Source organism: Ahaetulla prasina, chromosome 3 (genome assembly GCF_028640845.1).
Source record: "Ahaetulla prasina isolate Xishuangbanna chromosome 3, ASM2864084v1, whole genome shotgun sequence".
NCBI classification, from domain to species: Eukaryota; Metazoa; Chordata; class Lepidosauria; order Squamata; family Colubridae; genus Ahaetulla; species Ahaetulla prasina.
The window spans coordinates 183380666-183405959 of NC_080541.1; the positions used below are offsets into that span (position 1 = coordinate 183380666).

At 39.5% G+C, this 25294-nt stretch overlaps 1 protein-coding gene across 1 annotated transcript in view; it reads right to left on the reverse strand.

Annotated features, from left to right (window-relative positions):
• GRM4 (glutamate metabotropic receptor 4) overlaps positions 1 to 25294 on the reverse strand; it is a 327398-nt gene that overhangs the window by 87640 nt on the left and 214464 nt on the right. Inside the window, exons 4-5 of the mRNA XM_058178153.1 lie at positions 21990 to 22144; positions 11663 to 11803 (exon numbers count right to left, since the gene is read on the reverse strand). Coding sequence (XP_058034136.1) covers positions 11663 to 11803; positions 21990 to 22144 — 296 coding nt within the window. The remainder of the gene's footprint in view (positions 1 to 11662; positions 11804 to 21989; positions 22145 to 25294) is intronic.

A 25294-nucleotide genomic window follows, 5' to 3' on the forward strand; every position in this document is an offset into this window, starting at 1 on the left:
TGTTCAATCCCTTCTTAAAAACTTCCAGTGTTGGAACACCCACAATTTCTGAAGGCAAGCTATTCCATTGGTTGATTGTTCTCACTGTCTCTCCTTGATCAGTTTCCATCGATTGTTCCTTGTCTGGCCTTTGGGTGCTTTGGAAAATAAGTTGTCCCCCCTCCTCTTTGTATCAGCCCCTCAAATATTGAAACCCTGTTATCGTGTCACCCCTGGTCCTTCTCTTCACTAGACTAAGCATGCCCAATTCTTGGAACTGTTCTTGATATGTTTTAACCTCCAGGCTCCTAATCATTTTTGTTGCTCTTCTCTGCATTCTTTCTAGAGTCTCAACATATTTTTATAGTGTGGTGATCAAAACTGGATGCAGTATTCTAGATGTGGCCTTCCTAAAGCTTTATAGAGGGGCTCTAGTACCTCACATGATCTTGATTCAATCCCTCTGTTGATGCAATTTAGGATTGTTTTGATTTTTTGGCAGGATTAAAACTTACAATCTCCTGATTTCTAGCCTGTGGCCTTAACACAATACCAAACTGGCTCACTTAACTAACCAGCAACCAAATAAGTACAAACGTATCACTCATCATCCATGAGAATTTCATAGACATTTTATTCTTATTTAGAAAACAAAACTAAATTCTTTTTCAAGAAATGAAATAAGTATTGGTAGAAAAAATTGCAGGATAAATGTAGGCTATCTCTTCAGGAACCTTGCAAAGGATAAAAGCCTTCAAATTCTTAGGCTATGAGCATTGTGTAAATCATAAGGTTCTGCATTATTTTTAGTGCAAGAGATTATTTGACTAATATTCTAGAATTCCTCCAAAGCAGATAAACATATTTTCAATTATTCTTGCTATATGTGTTAGCTCCTAGTGAGGCCAGAATGCTGAATAATGACAGGATTATTATTATTATTTTATCAAACTTCCTTCCAAGGAAAGTAAGATTGTCATCTTCTTTGGTTTGTTTGTAACAAGCATTAAAACAGGTTTCTATTAACTGGCTTTTAATTTAATAATTACAATCTCTATGTTTATAATGTCAAATTTTTTGTAATATGCTTTTTCCCAGACTACAAATAGATAGAAAATATAATTTTTACTCAAATAAAACAAGTAAAATTCAGCATCGTGTATGTGGATACTTTATTTGTATTTTTTCCAAGATAGCGATATTTCAAAGTTTTCCTCTCTTAGTGAATCTGCAACCCTTTTGATGATCAATTTTGAAGGAATTTTAAAAATCTATTTTGACTTTGGGAAGTTTGGCTGTGTTTATCTGCTAAGTGTCCACTTAAAATATTATATACCTGTAGATATGGTTTTCTTGGAAACTGTACAATACAGTACAGTGGTGAAATCTAAATTTTTTTACTACCGGTTCCGTGAGCATGGTTTGGTGGGCGTGGTGTGGCTTGGTGGGCATGGCAGGGGAAAGATACTGCAAAATCTCCATTCCTACCCCACTCTGGGGCCAGCCAGAGTGGTATTTGCCGGTTTTCTGAACTACTCAAAATTTCCACTACCGGTTCTCCAGAACCTATCAGAACCTGCTGGATTTCATCCCTGCTACAGTATCTTCAACTAGATTTTTTAAAACTTTCCAATCTAGCAATAGCACTTAGACTTATATACCGCTTCATAGTGCTTTTACGGCCCTCTCTAAGCAGTTTTACAGAGTCAGCATCTTTCCCTCAACAATCTGGGTCCTCATTTTACCGACTTCGGAAGGATGAAAGGATGAGTCAATCTTGAGCCGGTCAGATCTGAACTGCCAAATTGCAGCTAGCAGTCAGCTGAAGTAGCCTGCAGTGCTGCACTCTAACCACTGCGCCACCTCGGCTCCTTAGTTAACTCCTTAATCTAGTTAACAGTCCTGGCTTCTCTGGGGATCTTCTATTTAAGCATTAGTCCATCTCAGTTTATAGTTGTAGATGGTGCTTTTTCTTTTTCCTTTAAATCATCAAAGTTTGGGTAGATGATACATGTTTTATACAACCCACTTAAAGAGGCGGGAAGAAGGTAATTTTTTTTAAAAAAAATGTTTTGTGAGTAGCTTAGTATGCCTTTCCAAAAGCTGTCATTTTCAAGTAGCAATCGAATAACAACTCTGTAGTTTAAATGAGTTAGTGACAATACTTTCCTGTTACTATCTGTAGCTAATGTGATATGAGCCAGTTTTACCAACCTCTCCTTCAGATATGTTAGGCAGAGATTTCCAGATTCCCATAAATTGTAAATCTAACGCTTCTCGATGGCAACTCCCTAGAAAACCTGAAGCAGTTCTACCTCATAAAGGGAACAACAAGGAAGTAAGATCTCCCTGGATCTGGTATTTCAAAATGCAGAGTCGGCTTTGGCCTCTAAGTTAGAGTTTGAACAAGTTAGATAAAGTGAATTCTGTAGTGAATTATATTGCATTGGAAAGCTCTATCTCTCTTTATTTCTGCAAGCATTGCAAAGTATTTGAAGTAGAGCCAAATATATCACTATATTTGCAAATGCTGTCATTTCAAAATGAAACATTTCAATGTGAAGATCTACTTCCCCATTTCTATAGGCCCTTTGGAAACATCAAGATATCAGGCAAGGAGAAATTGAAAGATAATGACTGTATAATTTCTTTAACCTCAGCTATACAATTGGAAATAGATGCTTAGAAACCATGAAACTCTGCACCTTGTTGCTTGTGGGAAATGAAACCCAAATAGGGTTTTCATAGCAAGCTACACTTGTCAATAATAACTAAAACTTAGTTTTATATTTTTACTGCTGACTTGTCCTGTGTGAACTCACCCTTGTAGTTACAAATCTTTCTGTAATGACTGTGTGTTTTTATCATTTGGCTGGCATATGCTCAGTGACTATGTAAAACTGACAGTTGAAGAAACTAAAATGGAAAATTGAGTGGGAAGAGGAATGGAGTATGGCTCACTGACTAGAACATTGAAAATTCTGAAGCTTTATTGAAGATCCTGCTTCTTTCAAAGAAATGACAGACTGAAGATTAAATTGATGAACAAATTGTAGCTGACAGCATCTGAATAGTTTGAGATTCCACAGCAGATGTAAGGAAGTTATGGCTCTCTAGCTGTTGCAGACATCAGTGATTGCCCTTCAACAACATCCATCACCATTGACCATGCTGGGCTGCTGAGAGTGTTAGTTTGGCAATATCTGCAGGACCACCTTCTCTATTTTTGTTTTAGAGAAAGAATGGAATGGAATGGAATGGAATGGAATGGAATAGAATAGAATAGAATAGAATAGAATAGAATAGAATAGAATAGAATAGAATAGAATATTCTTTATTGGCCAAATATGATTGGACACACAAGGAATTTGTCTCTGGTGCCTAAGCTCTCAGTATACATACAAGCAACAAAGTGATAAATCATAACTGTAAGACATGATCATAAATCATAAGTTACAGCTAACAAAGTGATTGTCATAAGATATCAATAGGAGGAGGTAATAGGAAAGATGAGCAGGATAATACTAACACTACATGGTTAAATATCCTGAGGCATAAGACAGTGCTGTGGGAATTACATGTTTAGCAGAGTGTCAGCATGAGTTGCCATGTTCTATAGTGGCATTCAGAGGGGAAGAGTTGAAACAGTTCGAGATGTGAGGGGTCCATGGATATTTTCTCTGCCCTCTTTCTGGCTTATGCAGAGTTCTGTAGTTCTGTTATACAGTTCTGTAGAACTCTATTAAGCTCAACATCTAGGGATCAACATTTGGTCCCCACCTAGAGAACATAATTAAGTGCATAGCATGAAGGCAACTAGGAGTTATTCTAAATCCAAACATATGATATGGCCCATGACCATTTAGGGATCACAACGAGCAAATTGGAACTGCAACAGATAACAAAGATTGCATTGCCTCCCACATAACCTGCTAAAAGGGAGAGAAATTCATCTAAATGGCCTGACGCAACCTATAATTTCACCACGTCTCCACTGCCTGAAAGCCCAGACACCTTTATCTGTCTTCCCCCCTTGGGTGGCAGGCAGTAAATTTTTTCCATCTTTCAGTAAACTTGTCACCTGCAACATCACCTCAACCACATGGCTGTCAAAAAGATAGATTCCCTATACACTTTGTTTATCCCTCCCAGTTAGCTCTAGCTAGAAAGATCCAAAAATACATATAACCACATAATGGCAGCATGTCTGGGCCAGTGGTTAAGAAACACACACCTGACCTTCCTAGTTATTATCAAATAGGAAAGTGCAATACTGGAAACATTTCTGTGGCTGGCATATATAGTTATAACTTTCAGCAATCCTGATTTCCTTTTCAGATCTGTGTAAGTTCAGTGAATGTAGCATTCACTGAAACTTAAGAGATTTATAGCCCCAGTTTCAGCACCTTCTACTAAAGGCTTCTCCTTCCCAGAAAGTAGCAGGGTTAATCACCACAATTTAACATATTTCAGAACACCCTAGACTGATCCAGAAGTACTTTCTTTCAAAAGGCAACTGGACTTTCTTGTTTTGTTTGAAGATGTTTCGCTTCTCATCCAAGAAGCTGCTTCAGTTCTGACTGAATGATGGAGACTCAGTCAGAACTGAAGAAGTTTCTTGGATGAGAAGCAAAGCATCTTCAAGCAAAACAAGAAAGTCCAGTTGCCTTCTGAAAGAAAGCACTTTTGGGACAGGTGGATGACTGAGAATCACCATAGGACCTAGACTGTTGCTGAGGAAAATTTATAACAGCAATCCATTTATGCTCGTTACTTCCATCAGATGCACAGGCAGCCATTACACTTGAACTGGGAGAGATCCAGCAGCAGGTTCTTTGGAAAGCACTCACTCAAATCCAGAACTCCCTTGGCCTTAAATATTTAATATATTTGTGTATTTAGTATAGCTGTTAACATATGCATACTGAAAAACAGAAAATTGCTACTCAAAACTGCCTAACTCTCCATAAATGTAGAAGCATGAATATTTCAATCAGTGACTCTGGGTCATGGGAAGGATGAAACCCAGTCAGCAATAAAACAAGTCAGGGTTAGCTTTAATACAAAGGGTTAGCCTTAGATTTATTTGGAGGTAAACTGTTTCCCCATATCATGTCAGCCATGTCATGTGATCATGGAAGATAGTATTATTGTAAAATTAACCAATGTAAGTTAAGATACAAAATTCAGAGATAGAAGCTTAAAACAAATGGTACAAAAAAATAGGGTTCCACTTACCCACTTGATGTTGTGGTTCCTATATAGAATAGAATAGAATAGAATAGAATAGAATTTTTTATTGGCCAAGTGTGGACACAGCGGAATTTGTCTTGGTGCATAAGCTCTCAGTGTAGATAAAAGAAAAGATACATTCATCAAGAATGGTAAGGTAAAACACTTAATGATAGTCATAGGGTACAAATAAGCAAAGAGAAAACAATCAATATCAATATAAATCATAAGGATACAAGCAACAAAGTTACATTCATACAATCATTAGTAGAAGGAGATGGGTCATGGGAACGATGAGAATATTAATAGTAGTGCAAACTTAGTAAATAGTTTGACAGTGTTGAGGGAAATATTTGTTTAGCAGAGTAATGGCGTTCGGGGAAAAACTGTTCTTGTGTCTAGTTGTTCTGGTGTGCAGTGCTCTATAGCATCGTTTTGAGGGTAGGAGTTGAAACAGTTTATATCCTGGATATGAGGGTTCTGTAAATATTTTCACAGCTCTCTTTTTGACTTGTGCAGTATACAGATCCTCAATGGAAGGCAGGTTGGTAGCAATTGTTTTTTCTGCAGTTCTAATTATCCTCTGAAGTCTGTGTCTGTCTTGCTGGGTTGCAGAACCAAACCAGAACATTATAGAGGTGCAAATGACAGATTCAATAATTCCTCAGTAGAACTGTATCGGCAGCTCCTTGAGCAGTTTGAGCTTTCTGAGTTGGTGCAGAAACATTCTTTGTTGTCCTTTTTTGATGATGTTTTTGATGTTAGCTGTCCATTTTAGATCTTGCGATATGGTAGAACCTAGAAATTTGATGGTCTCTACTGCTGAAACTGTGTTGTCTAATATTGTAAGAGGTGAAAGTATGGAAGGGTTTCTCCTAGTCTATCACGATTTCTACAGTTTTGAGTGTGTTCAGTTCCAGATTGTTCCGATCGCACCACGAGGCTAGTTGTTCAACCTCCCATCTGTATGCAGATTCATCATTGTCTCGAATGTGACCAATCACTGTTGTTTCATCTGAGAACTTCAATGGTTTAACAGATGGATCGTTAGAGATGCAGTCATTGGTATACAGAGAGAAGAGAAGTGGGGAGAGTATGCAAATTGCAAGGGGTTTGACAGTGGATCCTTGATGGTTTTCAAGTGGGACAGCACTGGCCTTTCAAAGGTTTTCATGACTATAGATGTTAGAGCAACTGGTCTGTAGTCATTCAGTTCCTTGATGGTGGGCTTCTTCAGCACTGGGATGATAGTAGAGTGTTTGAAGCAAGAAGGAACATAGCATATCTCTAGCGATTTATTGAAAATTCGGGTGAAGATGGAGGCCAATTGATCAGCACAGACTTTTAAGCAAGAAGGAGTTATTCCTGGCTTTGTCTGTGAAATAGGTCTTGCACTTCCTTTTCTGTGATCACTAGGGGTTGTGAACCCAGTGGGATGGGGTCAGTTATAGGAGGCTTGGCTGTTGTTGTTGTGTCTGAGATGGGGGTTATGGAGATAGGTGGCTGTAGTTTCCTTTCAAACCTGCAGTAAAACTCATTCAGGTCATCTGCCAGTTGTTGATTTCCTTCAGCCTGGGAAGGAGGTTTGCCATAGCCGGTGATATTTTTAAGAGTTTTCCACATGTTTGCTGGTTCATTTGCTGAGAATGAACCAGCTTTTCAGAGTAGCTTCTTTTTGCTGCTCTGATCTCCCTTGTTAATACATTTCTTGCCTAATTGTACAGCATTTTATCACCTTTTCTGTAGGCTTCCTCTTTGGAATGACATAGCTGCTTAAGTTTAGCTGTGAACCAAGGTTTGTTGTTGTAACTGTATATTCGCAAGTTCCTGGTTGGTATGCGTAGGTCTTTTAACCTCCATATTAACCTCCATGTTTGTTTTAAAAATGACAAACAGAAATTAATGACAGTCAACTACCCTCAGAAACACAGGCTGAGATACACTTGCAATCCAATACAAGTTTCTCTGTCAGATAAACATGTTCTATATCTTCTCTACTAGGACTCCCCAATACTCATCAGAAACTTGCATATTTCTAACCTGCCCTCCTTTTCCTACTTACACCTTCTAATTCTTAGTAGAAGAGATGGAGTAGACATTTCCAGGCAGAATGGCATTTCAATTCATTCTGTAACAGTTCAAGCAGATAGCAAAATACTCCTATCTGAATTCTTCCATTTGTATTCTACTGAGGGATGTGTGCCAGAAGTGGGTTTCAGCAGGTTCTAACATGTTCTGGAGAACCGGTAGAGGAAATTTTGAGTAGTTCGGAGAACCAGTAGTAAAAATTCTGACTGGCCCCGCCCCCATCTATTCTCTGCCTCCTGAGTCCCAGCTGATTGGGATGAAATGGGGATTTTGCAGTAACCTTCCCCTAGAGTGCGGTGGGAATGGAGATTTTACAGTATCCTTCCCCTGCCACGCCCAACAAGCCACAGTCACAGAACCAGTAAAAAAATTTGAAACCCACCACTGATGTGTGCAGAATTCCATAGGTGAAAACAGTGGGTTATTGTTTTTTTTTTACTTTCTATAGAAAAATGCAAAACGAAGTTTCAAATGGCATCAAGTTAGGGAATTTAACAAGTTTCTCTAATTCTAAATAAATGAGCTCTGCAAATATTAATTTATAACTTTTTGGAACAAAGACCTGCTTTCTAAGAGCCAGTTTAGTGTAATGGTTGAAGTGCTGGAGTAGAAACTGGAAGACAATAAATTCTAATCTTCCCTGAGGCTTGGAAGCCAGCTGGCTGACTTTGGATGAGTCACTTTCTCTTAGCCCAACCCAGCTCATAGGATCTTTGTGACAGGGAAAATAGGAGGAGGGAACATCGTATATGCTCTGTTGAGTTTTACAAATAAATGTTTTCTTTTCCTAGCAGTGCACTAACAGATTGACTCTTCCAATAAAACCAGAGTAATGTTTTAAATTTAAGAGAGAAAGATTTATTTTTTTTAATTCTTAGAAATTGTTTAAATTATACAGAAAAGAGGATAAAAAGAAGAAGCAATCAAAATATTGGCCAACCTATGGGAGAAGGAACAACTATCCATTCATGGAGTTAGACCTTGATAAAGAATCAGTCCTGTTAAAAAAAATCCAAAGGTGCTTTTCCAAAAAGCAACTGTATTTTCTTGTTTGTTTGTTTGTTTTTTCTTTGAAAATGTTTTGCTTCTCGTCCAAGAATTCTGAACTGAATTGAAAGGAGAATGTGAGTGAAAGATTTTTTTTAAAAAACACCAAGAAAGTCCAGCTGCCCTTTAAAAAAGCACCTTTGGTACAACCATGTCTTGGATGATTGAGGATCTCCATAGACATGAGCTCTAAAAGAGCAGAATCCCCCATCCCACAGCAAAAAAAAATATATATAGCTAAATATTTTTTTCTGTAAACTCCACAACGTAAGAGTATCCAATTTTTCTGTTAAATACATGATCGGTTGTTGATTCTTACGTATCAAACTAAATTTTAAGAAGTACCCAAAAAATTGGGAATTATCTCTGGATGAGCAGGACTGTAATCAAATAGCGCAGAGGACTCCAACCTTGGCAACTTTAAGACTTGAGGACTTCAAGTCCCAGAATTCTGGGACTTCAAGTCCACAAGTCTTAAAGTTAGCAAGGCTGGAGACCTCTGAAATAACAAACAGAAATTGCACGAAGATGAGGATTTCAGGGTATGTACAATGAACTGCTACCGAATTCCATGTTTTGGGGAAAGTACTGGAAAACATGCAAGAGAAAGATATAAGGATTGGCGTGGGCTCTATGAGGGCATCAGAGCAGGGGTCTCTAACCATGGCAACTTTAAGACTTGTGGACTTCAACTCCCAGAATTCCTCAGCCAGCAAAGCTGACTGAGGAATTCTGGGAGTTGAAGTCCACAAGTCTTAAAATTGCCGAGGTTGGAGACCCCTGCATCAGAGGACTAGATAAAATATTCTTCCCTTAATATCATATGTTGGTTTTGTATATAATTGGGTTACAATGAAGATGAAGTTGACCATGAAAGGTCTCCTATCCTGAATCCCACCCTGAACTGTCTCTTTTATATCCTTACAAGATGTGCAGATTTGACATTCAAGCAGCTGCTCTGATATCTGACTTTCTTCTTGGGTGGATCAAGAGAGGAGGCAATAGAACCAATGGTCAAGATTAGTTTTACCTGTCCCTTTCGGTCTTTCTGTTTTGTCCTCTGATCTACTGTGGCACTCATCAATTCCACAGAGGCTCAGTGTCTGGCAAGGAGGGTGAATAAATGTGACAACACAGAGATAAAGAAGCAGTCCCAGTCACTTTCTGTAATCCCGGCTTGAAGATTTATTATCATTTACATGGCAGCTGATTTCTCTGGGGTTTGTTTTTCCTCCTCCTTCCTTTTAACAACAATTCTGCATTGTACTTCCCATGCGGCTAGATGTTTTTTATGGCATGAAATATTTTAATTGTTGCTTGAGGCAAAAGGTGTCCAGCACCAAGGTTTCAGTCACTTCGCATCAGAAACAGACTTTCCATCAGCTTTGGCAGCAGAGGGAGGATGAACAAATATGTTCATTCACCCATGAGACATGTATCTCATGTCTCTTGTCAGGATTAACTCCACTCATGCACTTAAGAGGGCTACTTTCTCATCCCCTATTTATTTTCAGGAACTCCCGTCCATTTTAGTCCTTAAGCCAGGTTCAAACAATGGTGGCACAGCTTTATAATGCATTCTCTCTCCCTCCTGAACCAGGCTGCTAAGAAAGAATTGCCGAGAAAACAGTAGCCGAGAACAATGGAGTTGGGATTGCAATGTCGTAATGGACATTATGAGTAAATGAAGAAAGACCTTGTGTAGTGTGAAGAGGAATTAAAAGGAAACTAATGTGCAGGAAGGGGTATGTGTAGAATAAAAGCAGAATAGCAAAAAAAAAAAAAGGATAGCAGAAGTTCCTCAAGGAAGCTGGGGCTGGACCATGTAGATTGGACCATGTGTGTCAGTTGACTTAATGTGTGTTTATTTTTATTTAATAACCATAAATAGAGTAAGCATTTGGTTGCTTCATAGACCAAGTCTTCCCAGGTTCTATCAAGTCTTCAATAGGCATATTTATTTGTGAACAATACCTTCTGCTCTTAAGCTCAGGGAATCATATCCTAAAATGTAGTTCTTAATCTACTGGCCCACTCCCAAATGAGTCTATTGGTGCTCATGGGCTTTACTGATTGATTTAATTTATACAAATATATGATTTGCTTGCCAGGTGCTCAAAAATGTATAATTAAAAATGATAATTAAGAAGTTCTCATAAAAGCAAGGAACACAGGGATAGAAACAAAACAAAGCAGCTATAAAAATCTGAGGGCAGCATTAACATTAACATTAAACTGAGGAGCATTAAAATATCATACAGGGTTAATGATCTTTACTTGTGACTAACAAAATAATAAAGGAGCCAATCTTACATTCCTCAAGAACTGCCATTTCCCACTTAGTGTCTACCAAATGCGTGGAGTCTCAATTCTCAAACAATTGCTTTTTGGGAGATTTTTAAAGTTCTGGTCCCAACAGACATGAGGAGATCAAGCGAGGGAAGACTGCTGGAAATGGGAGAGAAAACCCACAAAGACCCATTCGCTGACAAAGCTCTTATTCTGCCCCTATCCTTGATTCCACCAATACAAATTCCTTTTTCCTGCCCTGTAAGATCCTATACTAGCCACTCCAGATATGCCCTTTTCTCTCCTATTCAAAAAACAATCTCAATGATTCATAGAAAGGATGCATTTAGTGTTGGCAAATAATGTGTTTCTTAGACACATTACTGTTATGATCCTTTTTGCAATGCTGACTCAGAATGATAGTCTAACATTTTTATTGTGCTGTATGGAAATTATGAAAGAGTAACACATTTTGAAGGGCGACAAACTGACTAAGTTACCCCTCTTTATAGTTTGCGCATGAGCCCAATATTGCATGAAACTAAGAATGGCAGAAATTAACGTACCTGTTGAGATTATCATAAAGGATTATCCTGATTCATAGCTCAATCACTTCACCGACAAATAAACCATCATTCCAGCCTACCTGCTTCCTGCTATTATCAGAGCTTCTGATCTTAGCCACCAGCACCTTCCCATTCACTCTACTATTATAAAATCCACACAATTAACTTGGCATTATGAAAAATCTGACAGTATGTTCTGACAGTCACCTTAGAGAATTCAACTCATATACCCAATGCATGCAAAGCAACTAGTATCTCTAAATGAAACAACCCCCAAAATGGGGACTGCCCATTAGGTCTAATAAAGATCAGATTAATGGCCACATCTCTATTAAATAATTATGTACAACAAAAATGGAGCCAACAACTATCCACTCAGATTTGCCAGTCCTCCCCATTCTCTACCACACACAAACCAAAGATCCATGCCCCCAAATATATGCACATTCAGAATGTCTTACTTGTACACTTTTTGATAGCACTTCCTTTCTTGAGAGCATGGCGACTTAGCTTGCAGTGAAAGTTATCCTCCCAAAATTCAGCAAACCAAATGTTCCGGCGATTATTGTCCAGTGTCCTACTAGAGAAATAGCGATCAAAACCTAATGAGGGAAACAGATAATAAAACCATGAAAACCAAAATAAACAGGGTCAGAGATATGAGGGTAGACAGCAGATCTTAAAGGATAAAAGGGAATTTTAGCTATTGAAATACCATAATATTTTTTTAAAATAATCATTATTAGAAGTTAGTTTTGAAATACTTTGAGGTTTATTGTTAGCATTTATTGGATACCAAAGGGCCTAAAAGATTTCAAAGGCATCTTAAACACAATTACCAGTAGGCCAATAACTAAATGTGTTAACTTGCATCATAGGTTCAAACATGATAGTGGGGAAGCCAGCTATTTTTATTGTTTTCCCTGAAAGGAGAACAAAAGTTATAGATCAAAACCCTAGCTCACTCAATTATAACATTTAGTGTGACTTTGCTAATTGAAAATAGTTTGGACAGTGGCATCGGCAGTAAACATGATGATGTAAAATTGAGAATATGGATTTGGAGGCATCACGATGCAAATTCTGCACTGATGTACTTGCATCAGATGTTGTGATAATGTGCAATATTTGTGTGATGAAGTTATCAAAGCTTTTTACAGCCACTACTGCTGATGCCATTCAGTACTTTAGATTCCAGCTCTCACAACTACTTGCCGTTGGCTAAGGTAGCTGGAACTGAATTGAAATCTAAAATATTTGGAGGCACCAAGCTGTGTATCTCTGCTTCAGCTGCATCACATGTGTATATTTTCAGAAAATGTTTTTAAAATCTGAAAAATCAGTGCTGAAACAAATGGAATAAACAAAAACATTCACAAGTAGTATACACTGAAAATAGATGTTTCTGCATTTTTATTTTAATATGCATTTATTTTAATATGCATAGATATGCACTTCAGTTTGAAGCTCTGTCCTGTCAAAAATGCATCATAGCTCAGTTCATCATATTATTCCATGCCTATTGCTCTTTGCCATTTTTGACATAAACAATTCTTACTTTAACAAATTTAAATATATAGCAAACATGTTCTCAGCATATATTACATTGCATCTTAACAGCTTTCTCAATTTTCTTGTTCAGCTATAGAACACTTCCTCCTTTTTGCTTCTCAAATTTTGGATCTTTGTCTTTTTTAAAAAATAATAATAATAATTTATTAAATTTATATGCTGCTCAACTACAAGTGACTCGGGATGGTTTACAAATTGTTAAAAACAAAAACAAAGAAACAGCACATTCAACACAAATAATACACAACAAAACAAACACCGATGACAGAGAAAATAAATGGTTGATGAGAATGATCATCATCCTTATTGCCACATGATAATCCCTAATATGGGCTCTTACCCATGTATGTTGAGTCTTCCTTCAGTGGTGATCCTGATACTCTTTCAAGTACACTAAGTTGCATCCCAGTTCAGGCACACAGATAAAGACCCCATATGAGTGATATGAACCAATAATAATAATAATAATAATAATAATAATAATAATAATAATAATTATTATTATTATTATTATTATTATTATTATTATTTATTTATTTATTTATTTATTTATTTATTTATTTATTTATTTATTTATTTATTTATTTATTTAATTAAATTTTTATACCGCCCTTCTCCCGAAGGACTCAGGGCGGTTAACAGCCAGATAAAAATACAATACAATATACAATAAAACCCATTTAAAAAACTTATTCAACCTTGGCCAAATTAAAACTATAAAAGACATGATATAAAACCCCGTGTAAAATCCAATTTAAAACCCATATTATGCCAGTCCTGCTCGGAAGAATAAATACATCTTCAGCTCGCGGCAAAAGGCCCGGAGGTCAGGAAGTTGACGGAGTCCAGGAGGGAGCTCATTCCAGAGGGTAGGTGCCCCCACAGAGAAGTCTCTCCCCCTAAGGGTCGCAAGCCGGAATTGTTTGGCTGACGGCATCCTGAGGAGACCCTCTCTATGGGAGCGCACCGGTCAGTGGGAGGCATATGGTAACAGAAGGCGGTCCCGTAGATATTCGGGTCCTATGCCATGGAGCGCTTTAAAGGTGGTAACCAGCACCTTGAAGTGCACCCAGAAGACCACAGGTAGCCAGTGCAGCTTGCACAGGAGAGGTGTTATATGGGAGCCACAAGAGCCTCCCTTTATCACCCGCACAGCTGCATTCTGGACCAACTGGAGCCTCCGGGTGCTCTTCAAGGGGAGCCCCATGTACAGAGCATTGCAGTAGTCTAGGCGAGAGGTGACGAGAGCATGAGTGCATAGGGAATCCCGGTCTAGAAAGGGGCGCAACTGGCGAACCAGACGTACCTGGTAGAAGGCTCTCCTGGAGACGGTCACCAAATGCTCTTTGAAAGACAACCGTCCATCCAGGAGAACGCCTAGATTGTGCACCCTCTCCATTGGGGCCAATGATTCACCCCCAACAGTCAGCAGCGGTTGCAGCTGACTGTACCGGGATGCCAGCATCCACAGCCACTCAGTCTTGGAGGGGTTGAGCTGGAGCCTGTTTCTCCCCATCCAGACCTGCACGGCTTCCAGACACCGAGACAGCATTTCAACAGCTTCATTGGGGTGGTCCGGGGTGGAAATGTACAGCTGGGTGTCATCAGCATACAGTTGATAACTCACCCCAAAACCACTGATGACCTCACCCAGTGGCTTCATGTAGATGTTGAACAGGAGAGGCGAGAGAACCGACCCCTGTGGCACCCCACACAGGAGGCGCCTTGAAGTCGATCTCTGCCCCCCTGTCAACACTGTCTGCAACCGGTCAGAGAGATAGGAGGAGAACCACCGCAAAACGGTGCCTCCCACTCCCAAACCCTCCAACCGGCGCAGCAAGATACCATGGTCGATGGTATCAAAAGTCGCTGAGAGATCTAACAGGACCAGGGCAGAGGAATAACCCCTGTCCCAAGCCCTCCAAAGGTCATCCACCAACACGACCAAAGCCGTCTCTGTGCTGTACCCGGGCCGGAAACCGGACTGGAACGGGTCTAGATAGACAGATTCATCCAGGTACTGGGGTAACTGATATGCCACCACACTCTCAACAACCTTCCCCACGGTTGGAGGTTGGAGACTGGACGGTAATTGCCCAAAATAGCTGGGTCCAGGGATGGCTTCTTGAGGAGGGGCCTCACCACCACCTCTTTCAAGGCGATGGGAACAACCCCCTCCCTCAAAGAAGCGTTAACAATTCCCTGGAGCCAGCCTCGTGTAACCTCCCGAGTGGCCAGTACAACCAGGAGGGACACGGGTCCAATAAACATGTGGTGGCATTCAGCCGCCCCAGCAACCTGTCCATGTCCTCAGGAGCCACAGGATCAAACTGCTCCCAAATGGGCTCAACAAGACTTGCCTCCGTCACTTCGCCTGAGACTACCCAATTTTGGTCCAAACCGTCCTGGAGCTGAGCGATTTTATCGTACAGATACTTACTAAAGTCCTCGGCACAACCCTGTAAGGGATCATCGCGCACTTCCTGATGGAGGAGAGAGTGAGTCACCCTAAACAGGGAGGCCGGGCAGTTATCTGCCGACGCAATGAGGGTAGAGACATAGGCCCGCTTGGCCTCCCTCAGAGCCACTAGGTAGGTCTGAATATGAGACCTAACTAGTGTTCGGTCAGCTTCAGAATGGCTGGCCCTCCAGACACTCTCTAGGCGTCTTTTCCAGCGTTTCATCTCCCTCAGCTCCTCAGAAAACCAGGGAGCCGGTTGAGACCTACGCCGGGTCAGAGGCTGCAAAGGCACGACACGGTCCAAAATGCCTGCCGCTGCCTGTTCCCAGGTCGCGACAAGCTCCTCGGCCGAGCCGTGGGCCAGATCCCCAGGGAGTGGCCCAAGCTCCGTCAGGAACCTCTCTGGGTCCATCAGTCGCCTGGGACGGAACCAACACATCGGCCCCGTCTCCCTGCGGTGTTGAGTGGCAGTCCGAAAGTCCAGATGAAGGAGAGAATGATCTGACCATGACAAAGGTTCAATGACTAGTTCTCCTAGTTCTAGATCATTCAGCCACTGTCCAGAGACAAAAATCAGATCCAGTGTGCTTCCCCCAATGTGGGTGGTGCCATCAACTAGTTGGGTCAGGTCCATGGCCATCATGGAGGCCATGAACTCCTGAGCTGCCGTTGATGACACGCCGGCCGATGGCAAGTTGAAGTCCCCCATGACCATAAGCCTAGGGGTATCAACTGCCATCCCGGCTATCACCTCAAGCAGCTCGGGCAGGGCTGTTGTCACGCAGCAAGGAGCCAGGTACATGACCAACAAGCCCACCTGTATCCTACGCCGCCACTTCATGTAAAGTGATTCACAACCGGCTATCTGAGGTACAGTGGCTTCCCTCGGTTCTAGACTCTCCTTCATAACAACCGCCACCCCTCCACCCCTACCCTGGGCCCTACCCTGGGCCCTCGAACCAAGGCTTCAGCTACTCACTCATTCCAGGCAGCATGTAGGGCCGAGCCAAACAACCCACAAGATTCCCAAGCTCTCTCTGGAACTTCATTGGGTCCATCATTCACCTGGGCAAGCTGATTGAACAGGCCCTATTTTCCCGCAGGGATGAGTAGCACAGTAAGCCAAAAGGCAACTAGAGACTAATCTAATGTCCCTCTCTTCCAGATTACACCTCAACTTTGAGACAAAAAGTAGATCTAATTTGCAGCCTCCAGTATCTGTTGGACTGTTGATTACCTAGGAAAGGTCCCAGTTTGGCAGACCACAAACTCATAAGATGCCCCAGATTCAATATCACATGGTAGTAACTTTAAATCCCTGAAAACCAATGGCCCAAAGTTGGCCCAAAGTTATGTATTTGTGGGCAAAATTAATTTATATTTGCATTATCACATAGATTAGCATGAAACTAATGCTTTGATTTTCATTCATAATGTCTCCATTGAAGGTTCATAGGCTTTCTTAACAGAAAAGAATTTTCATTTGACATGTTGTTCACAGTTTTCAGAATACAGCATTTTGTTGATTTGAAGTTATAAGCTATTTTAGACAGTTCTTTTCATGACATCAAAGGAGACAAACAATGTATATTGAATTTCTTTATCTGTAGCAAATGATCAGCTGAATGGTCAGCTTGGAAATTCTCTGATGTAAAAGCTGATCAACCTCCAGACAGGCAAAGTGTTAGAGTTAAAGATTATTGAAGGTAGCTTGGTGTTTTCGGCCTGCAGCAGATTCATCCTATTGATGAATCATTGCCTCAACTTTCATCAACCCATGCCAGACCATGTCTGGCTGAGAATTATGAACACTGTCATCTGAAACATATAGAAGACACTAAGTTGACTTTTCTGGTGATTAATAGGGCAGCTGGTCAAAATCTGATTCAATTTTGCAATTCATTTGACAAATTGATTTGAATCATCAAAGCATTTGGGTTATTTGTTGCTACAGAAGTCTCCTCATGCCTAGGAGTCCAACTAATGTCTGGATTAATTCAGAGGCAACTGATCTGCGATGCACCAGACCTATTTGACAATTCTGATCTGAAGATTCAGTTAAAAGATTGAATTGCCACTGAAGTGAAGCTTCACATGGCCCTCAATGGTAAGTATATATTTAATCTATTTATCTAGACAGAATCAAGAGTCTAACAATACCAGATTTAGCTCACAGCCACAGTTACATTTCTTGAAGGGTCATTCATTAGAAAGGAAAGAACTGTCGAGTACCATAAGCCCATTAAAAAGACTTCATTCAATTAATAAGGCTATGCCTTGGGGAGAGAGTCATAAAGCCACCATCCTTAGTGTATGTATTTCAATCCCCCTCTGATAGTCATTTTACACTAAAAGAAATTAGTTCATGTTTAGCATAATTAAAATTAAGCTTTTGCTATTGGCTCAGGGCAGCATAGCTTTGTGTAGTCATAGGCCCATATCCATGGCATTCGCTAGTTTCCCTTTCAAAAATATATATATATATGTGTTTTCCAGGCTGCTGATTATTCTTTACTTGATGGACAACTGATTTCAGACCATGCCATTTATTAGCACATGAATATGAGGATGACGGAAGTTTGATTTAAATCCATATACTTGCTTTTTAAATTTATAGCAGTTTCAAAATGAGCACTGTTAAAGTGCCCATTTTTCTGGATTCTCCCCACCACCACCATAAATAATTTTCCCTTCTTTTAAAAAAAAAAAGCTGTATAATCATGGATTGAATATTTTTTATTGCATGCATATTTCACTATTTTTTCAAAACTTTCAGCGTGACTGATATCTTAATATTTTATTGTTAATATTAACAGTGTGTGAGCTGAGTTTTATAAAAGATACATGGCAAATCCTGGGGGCAGAGTGAAAAGAGGGATCAGCCTAAAATCCCTATGTAAACACAAATGAACTAAGTCAGTAACAGAGTTGGAAAGGACCTTCAAGGTCATCTAGTCCAGCTCACACAGGAGACCTATACTAGGGATTTGAACTGCCGACCTTTCTGATAATAAGTTCAGTGTTTTAGCCATTGAGCCAACCCCCTTTGAATGCTGTTGACTTTTCTCTAACTCTAACCAGGCTATGACTGTTAGTTAAGAAGATTCCAGGGCAAGAGCTTTTAGCAATAAATCAGCTTAATTGAACCTTCACATGTGGATCTGGTCTTTCACACCTGACAATAACTGACCCAAGTAACCCTGTGAGCTTTTATGGTTGAATACAGGTTTGTAGTCAGGTTTTCTCCTGTGTGAGTTCAACATTCTAAGTACTACTTCAGATAAGGGTCTCCATTTTGATCATAAAAAACTAAGATGTAATCACTTAAGAATTGTATGCAACTATTGAGGCTAACATTGAGGAAATACGATGTACTGACATTTCTGAAAGAGCAGAGAAACACTGCAACAGAAATCTCAGACTGGAACATAGATGCTAACCTGCAAAATCTTTTTGGATCAAAGACAGATGCTGAGATAATCCACTTGTACTCTGGGTGGCGACTCCTTACAAATAAACTGCAGAAATGGAAGTTTTTGCAGTCAACTTGGGAGGTGAGCAGCCAGAAGTCCTGGGATTCCACCCACATTCATAACTGCAGTATAACCTATATGGAAAATAAGCCTGCCATCCTCATTTCTTAATTACTTTGTGAAATAATTAATCTGTAAATATAGAGGAATTTCCTTTGCAGCAAAGATAAGATTCCTTTTGGTTAATTAAACCTTCTTTCAGGATTATAAAAATCAAAAGAGACTTTAAGGATTTAAAGATTCAAGAATTTTTTGCAAAAAGCTTAACAAAGAGAACATTTAATGTCTTCACATTTAACCTTAAATGTGAATGACATGACGGGACATTTGATCATCTTTGATGGACGTGTAAAACAGCCAGAAAATTTTGAATACAAATGCATACAATAATTCAGAAGATTATAGAGTAAAGCACTGTTGAAACCAGAGACTTTTCTTTGGGGCTAATGGAAAGACAGCTGAAAAAAAAATGAAACTTTTATTTCTAGGCTCAAAGGGGAAATTTCATCCATGTTTAGGAGGGCCTTTGATTTATCTTGTGTCAATTGTATCTTTCCCTCAATTGGGGAATTGTCTTATAGCTACATCTGGTTTGGACTATTGTAACACAGTCTACATGGTACTTGAAAACCATTCCAAAATTATATCTGGACCAGAATATGGTGGTGCTAGTAGTTATGAATGCACCTCAGTTCACCTATGTGACACTTCTATTTTGTGAACTGCACCAGTTACCACTTTGTTTCCAGGTTCAATTCAAAATGCTGATGGTAATCTATAAAGCTTTTCATAGCTTTGGGGCCTAGATATTTACTACTTTCTCCAACTATTTCTCCCCATCCCATAAGAGCAGGCCATAAGACCTGGCAGAGTCAATTGCTTTCTAAAGCATATTAAAGAAGCTCAGGTTAAGTTGGAAAGCTCAGGTTGAGTTCTCCTTGCTTTTGCAACTGGGGATGTTTCAGCCTAAAGTTGAAAACAAGTATGCTTAACAATCTTCTTAGAGAGTTACATCAGAGCTACTTGCTCTTAGTGAAAGTCTTTTTAAAATATCTTGATACCATCATCTCAAATGCATGGGAATAATCCTGATCATGCTTAGGACATGAGTTCTCCAACTGTAGGTTTTGAGCAACTTAGAAAAACATCGCAATGTTTTTCCAAAATATTGCTTCAGGCAATTAAACTTGGTCTTTGAGTATTACTAAAATTGCAAATGGTTTTCTGTCTCCTTTCTTTTCTTAGCAGAGGCACGCAGGATCTATGAGTCACATACAATCTAATGGTCTCTATGTTATTATTTCTGTTGTAGAATGTGACTTCGAAATGAACTTTTATTATATTCTCATGTCTATTTATTTTACAAGATATTTATCTATTAAAGTCTGCCAAGATGTCAAAAAGTCAATAAAACTCTATAAGTTGCTGTGATTAAATTGTTTTGTATTTTATGAGTGTGGTTTTTAACACAGTTGAAATGAATAAAAGTCTGGTTTCTGCAGAGAGTTACAACTGACATGTGACAAAATATTAGTGGTATTTGTGATCCATGAAATCGGCCATTGGGTTCAGCTTCTTTTGGAAATGCTTCCGGCTTCTGTACTAGTGTCCTTGGTAGCAATATAGTTTTGTTATTTGGATTGATGGAGAAGCAAACACAGATATTTTACAGTAAGATGTATAGTAAATTAAGGGTGAACATTGTTATCCCTTATTTTAAGTATTTAACCATTCAAAAATAAATAAAAAAGATATTGGTATGCAATAAGAGAAATGATAAAAATTACATTACATTATCCAATGCAAATCAAAATCAAGAAAGTACACTAACAAAGTATACTGACAAATGTATCTCTGATTTCATAATTGTTTTTCATACTGGAGAAGAAGGATCTTAATCTGTTATTTGTAAAAAAATGCTGTTCAAAGTACCAAGCCAAGCAGACTGGCTTCAGTTTTCAAAATGACCCCTGGAAATGAATCAAGGAAAAAGTGGTAAGGTACATTCATTTCTTGTCCAATGGGAACACAAAAGAAATCGCTCAATTGACTATTGTTGCCATTTTGCAAAGTTGAGAAATCTTAACTTACGGTATCTTAACATCTGGCTATAAAGCTCTAAATGACCATTAGATGACAGCAAAGGGTTAGCCTTTCCTCTTTCTTGCCATGGCATGGTTTTTCTGGATTTTTACAACCTCTATGTGGCAACTTTAGTATAGCCCCCATTTAATATCCTTTTGTCCGTTTCAGCTGGGATATATCACTCTCAATGATCATAACAATTACTGAGCATTTCAGAAAGAATCTTCCAGATGGTACATTGTTATGATTATCTACAGCATGTATAAATGTTACCACAATTAAGCATCAGTTTGTGATCCCATAAACCAGAAATTTGCTCCATGTTATAAACCATATCTCTGTGGGAGGAAGAAAGTATACAGTAGATCACTATCTACTAGCATGAAAAACGGGCAATCTGTGGTCCTCCAGATGCTGCTAGACTACAGATCATATCATTCTTCATTTACCATAATGACCAGCATTGAAATTTAACAACATCTGGAGGGCCATACATGCCTTTTCTTGAACTAGATTATCAGGTTTTCTGACTCCCAATTGTTTAATAGTCACAGTAACTAAAATGGAATTTGGATGCTGGAATAAAGAATGCTGGAGGGTGGGAGATGAGTTGGTTTTGCATTTTTTTTTTATAAAAGGATTATAATTTTAGTTCTGATGGGCTAAGTATATATTCAGAAGCTTGCTACTCCCTAAATATCAGACTAACTCTTGAGCCACTGCTTTGCCCACTCATAGCTGATGAAACTGAAGTTTTAATATAAAGCAATATAGGCTTCCTAAGCATAAACTATCCACATTAGCTCAGAACTTCTACTGTCATTTTTCAACAGATTGAGACATCTTTTCAGCCAGCAGTTTGATCATAAGTAAGACATACATCAGTTGTTGCTAAACAAGCAGTTGTTTAGCTTTAAGTTTTAGCAGAGCTGAAAATTCAAGGAAAATCATGGACATTCAAGGAATAAGGCCTTTAGGATATCCCAAATCAAGATAATTGATTCTTTCCATAATCATGAAAAAGCATGGCATCTGAATGAATGTTACAAGCTAAGAATAATGATAACAGATTTTTATTTTTGTACACTTATCAAATTCAAAGAACAAGCTAAAGCTCTTGAAAATTTCTAGGCTTACCTCTAACAGACGCCCTCTTGGGCAAGATTGTGACAGATCCTTCTGCAACCTCTTCCACATCTCTCACAGGGGCAATTTTGGAACCCCAGCTGTCAGAACCCATCCAGATGAAGTGCCCAGTCTGATTGGCTCGCTTTGCTGCCATCAACACATTCCTGGAGAGATAAAAGCAAAACCCAGCTTATGTGATCAGGGGTTTTATATTTAAACTGATGCAGGCACTGTGTCAAATTGGCAGGACAGAAAGCACCCACATTGTGTTAACTATAGAATTGCAAATAAAATTAACTTGGCATGTCCAGTCATATCCAGAAGTAACCTATTCAGTTACCAATTTTCACAGCACTAAGTGCCATTTGCCATATTTATTTCTCTGAACATTAAATCTATGGATACACATAGAAATCCGAATCTGGATTCTCCTTCAAAGCAACCTTTAACATCTTCAAACCAAGCATAACCCAATCAGACCAGGGGCGGGTTTCAAAACCCGTTGCTACCAGTTTGCTCGTGGGTACTCACGATGCTTCTGCGGATGTGCAGAAGCATCCGGGTGGGTGGGCGGAGCCAATCCGGGGAAAACCAGTAGCAACCCACTACTGAATCAGACCATATCTTTGCAGACTATATCTCACAAACTGATTATCCAGTGAGCCTTTATTTTGCATTTCTTGAAAATATGGGGTGTGCATTTAAAGAGTCAATGAATGCTGGACAATCAGGATCAAATATACAGGAGTTAGTGAGACCACGTATTTAGGAGCAATTTGACATTCTACAATTCTTTTAGCCTCCATAATATACATCCTATGTATAACTAAACTCTGGGAGGTATGGCATAATTTCACTATTTTTACCTAGCATCTTTGTTCCAATATCACCTGAAATGATGGTATAATGTTCTCTAGGGGAAAACTGATTGCCTGTTCCATTCCACATTACCAGATAGTACCATTTTTAATTTAGTCTGCACAACTGTTCCAATTTCTCAAATTGCTGCAAAGCCCAGTAACTAGTAAACCCAACATGAGCTCTTGATTTCATTGCAATAACTGGGACAAATTTTATTTAGTTACTATTTATTAAAATTATTATACTGACAACTACTGAAGTCTCTTTACAATTTATAGTAAAAACTTAAAACCTAAATTTAAAACTCTGCTAGAATGATAATGTAAACAAAATCAAAATCAAAAAATAATGTAAACACAATAAACATTTCAAACCATGTCATAGGACTTTTTAAAAAGTGACTTAAGCTCCACAATTCAGCAGAGATAATTCTAAAAGATTTGGATGACTACAGACAAGGTGTGATCCCTGGTTGCCTGCAGCAGCTTTAACTTAACTTCCTCAGATGATTTCAGTAAGTACGGAGGGGTAATCCAAGAGGTGTTCTCCTATGCCTTGAACCCAAGCCATAGATGATTTTAAATATAATAATCAACACTTTGTATTTCATCTGAAACAAAGTGATTGATTCTACAATGCTTTTAGCACAAGTGTAATGTGATCTTCCAAAGGACAACCTGGCAGCTGAATTCTGTGTCAACTCAAATTTCTGGACTAGACATAAAGGCAGTCCCATAATTGTTTAAACTTAGATTACCAGAATATGCATGACTGTTTAAGATCATTTTCTTCCAAAAAGGAAAGAAGTTGGCATATCACTTAAAGCCAATGAAAAGTATCTCTAGCTGTTGCCTCACTTGGAGAGAGATTGAAGAGAGATGAAAATTGAGAAATACTCCAAAATTGTACATGTGCTTCTCGTGAAAGTATAATTCTATTCAGAACAAAATCTACTCTAACTCTGGAATTATGGACCCTCACAAAGAACAACTTCATTTTGTTTGATTCCAAATTCAATATATGAACCCACCAAGTTCAATTCATTATCAACTGCAGGCAGATATTCAAGAAAATCACTCTATTATCTGAAGATGTTTCAGAGAAATAGCTCTAGATACATCTATGTACTATATACATCCTGCTCCAAACCTCCATATTTGGAGGTATTCAGATATTAAAAAGCAATGGAGATCAAATGGAGGGACCTCATATACCAGGGTGCAGTTTAAGCAGAAGCTGTCTCCAAATAATAATATCTCCCATTCTAAAAACTCTCAGTACAGTAATCCAGATGAATATAATGGCTGATACTATTATCTGAGGGACTGTCTCTTGCCGGTCACATCTACCCGACTCACCAGAGCAGGGTGGCAAAGAATGTTACGAATCCCATCTCCTGGGGGGGACCCAGAAGAAAGGCCTTCTCCATGGTGGCTCCCTCTTTCTGGAACATCATTCCCCCAGAGATTAGAATGGCCCCCACTCTAACCCTCTTCTGGAAGGCGCTGAAGACCTGGTTCTGCCACTGGTCCTGGGGAACCCAGAGCGGGATTGAGCCCATTAAATGGCTTGTGTGATGTTTTGTTGCTGGGGTGGGGGTTATTTTATTATATTATTTTATTAATTTATTATATGATTCTCTCTTTTATTAGTTTTATTGTTTTTTATATGAGGTTTTTATATTCTTGTAAGCTGCCTGGAGTTGCCATATGCGAATAGGCGACAATATAAATTTCCTAAATAAATAAAAGCCTTTTGAAAATTGAAGCAAGAAGAGTCATATCTCCTCTCTCAATGTCCAGAGATTTATTAATTTAATTTTTACTGTTACCAATAACAAGCCAATAACAAGCCTGGAGGTAGCTTGTTCCATAGGGCTGGTGCTGCCACAGAGAAGGCCCTCCCCCTGGGGGCCACCAACCTACATTGTTTGGTCAACGGCACCCTGAGGAGGCCCGCTCTGTGGGAGCGCACAGGTCATTGGGAGGCAATCGGTGGCAGAAGGCGGTCTCGTAAATACCCCAGTCCTAAGCCATGGAGCGCTTTAAAGGTGGTAACCAGCACCTTGAATTGCACCCGGAAGGCTACCGGCAGCCAGTGCAGGCCGCGCAGGATGGGTGTTATATGGGAGCAATGTGGTGCCCCCTCTATCACCCGCGCGGCCGCATTCTGGACTAGCTGGGGCCTCCTGGTGCTCTTCAAGGGGAGCCCCATGTAGAGAGCATTGCAATAGTCCAGGCGGGAAGTGATGAGGGCATGAGTGACTGTGCGTAAGGAGTCCCAATCAAGGAAGGGGCGCAACTGGTGAATCAGGTGAACCTGATAAAATGCTCCCCTGGCGATGGCCGTCAAGTGGTCTTCTAAAGACAGCCGATCATCCAGGAGAACACCTAAGTTGCGCACCCTTCCCCTAGGGGTCAGTACGTCCCCCCCAACAGTCAGCGATGGCGTAA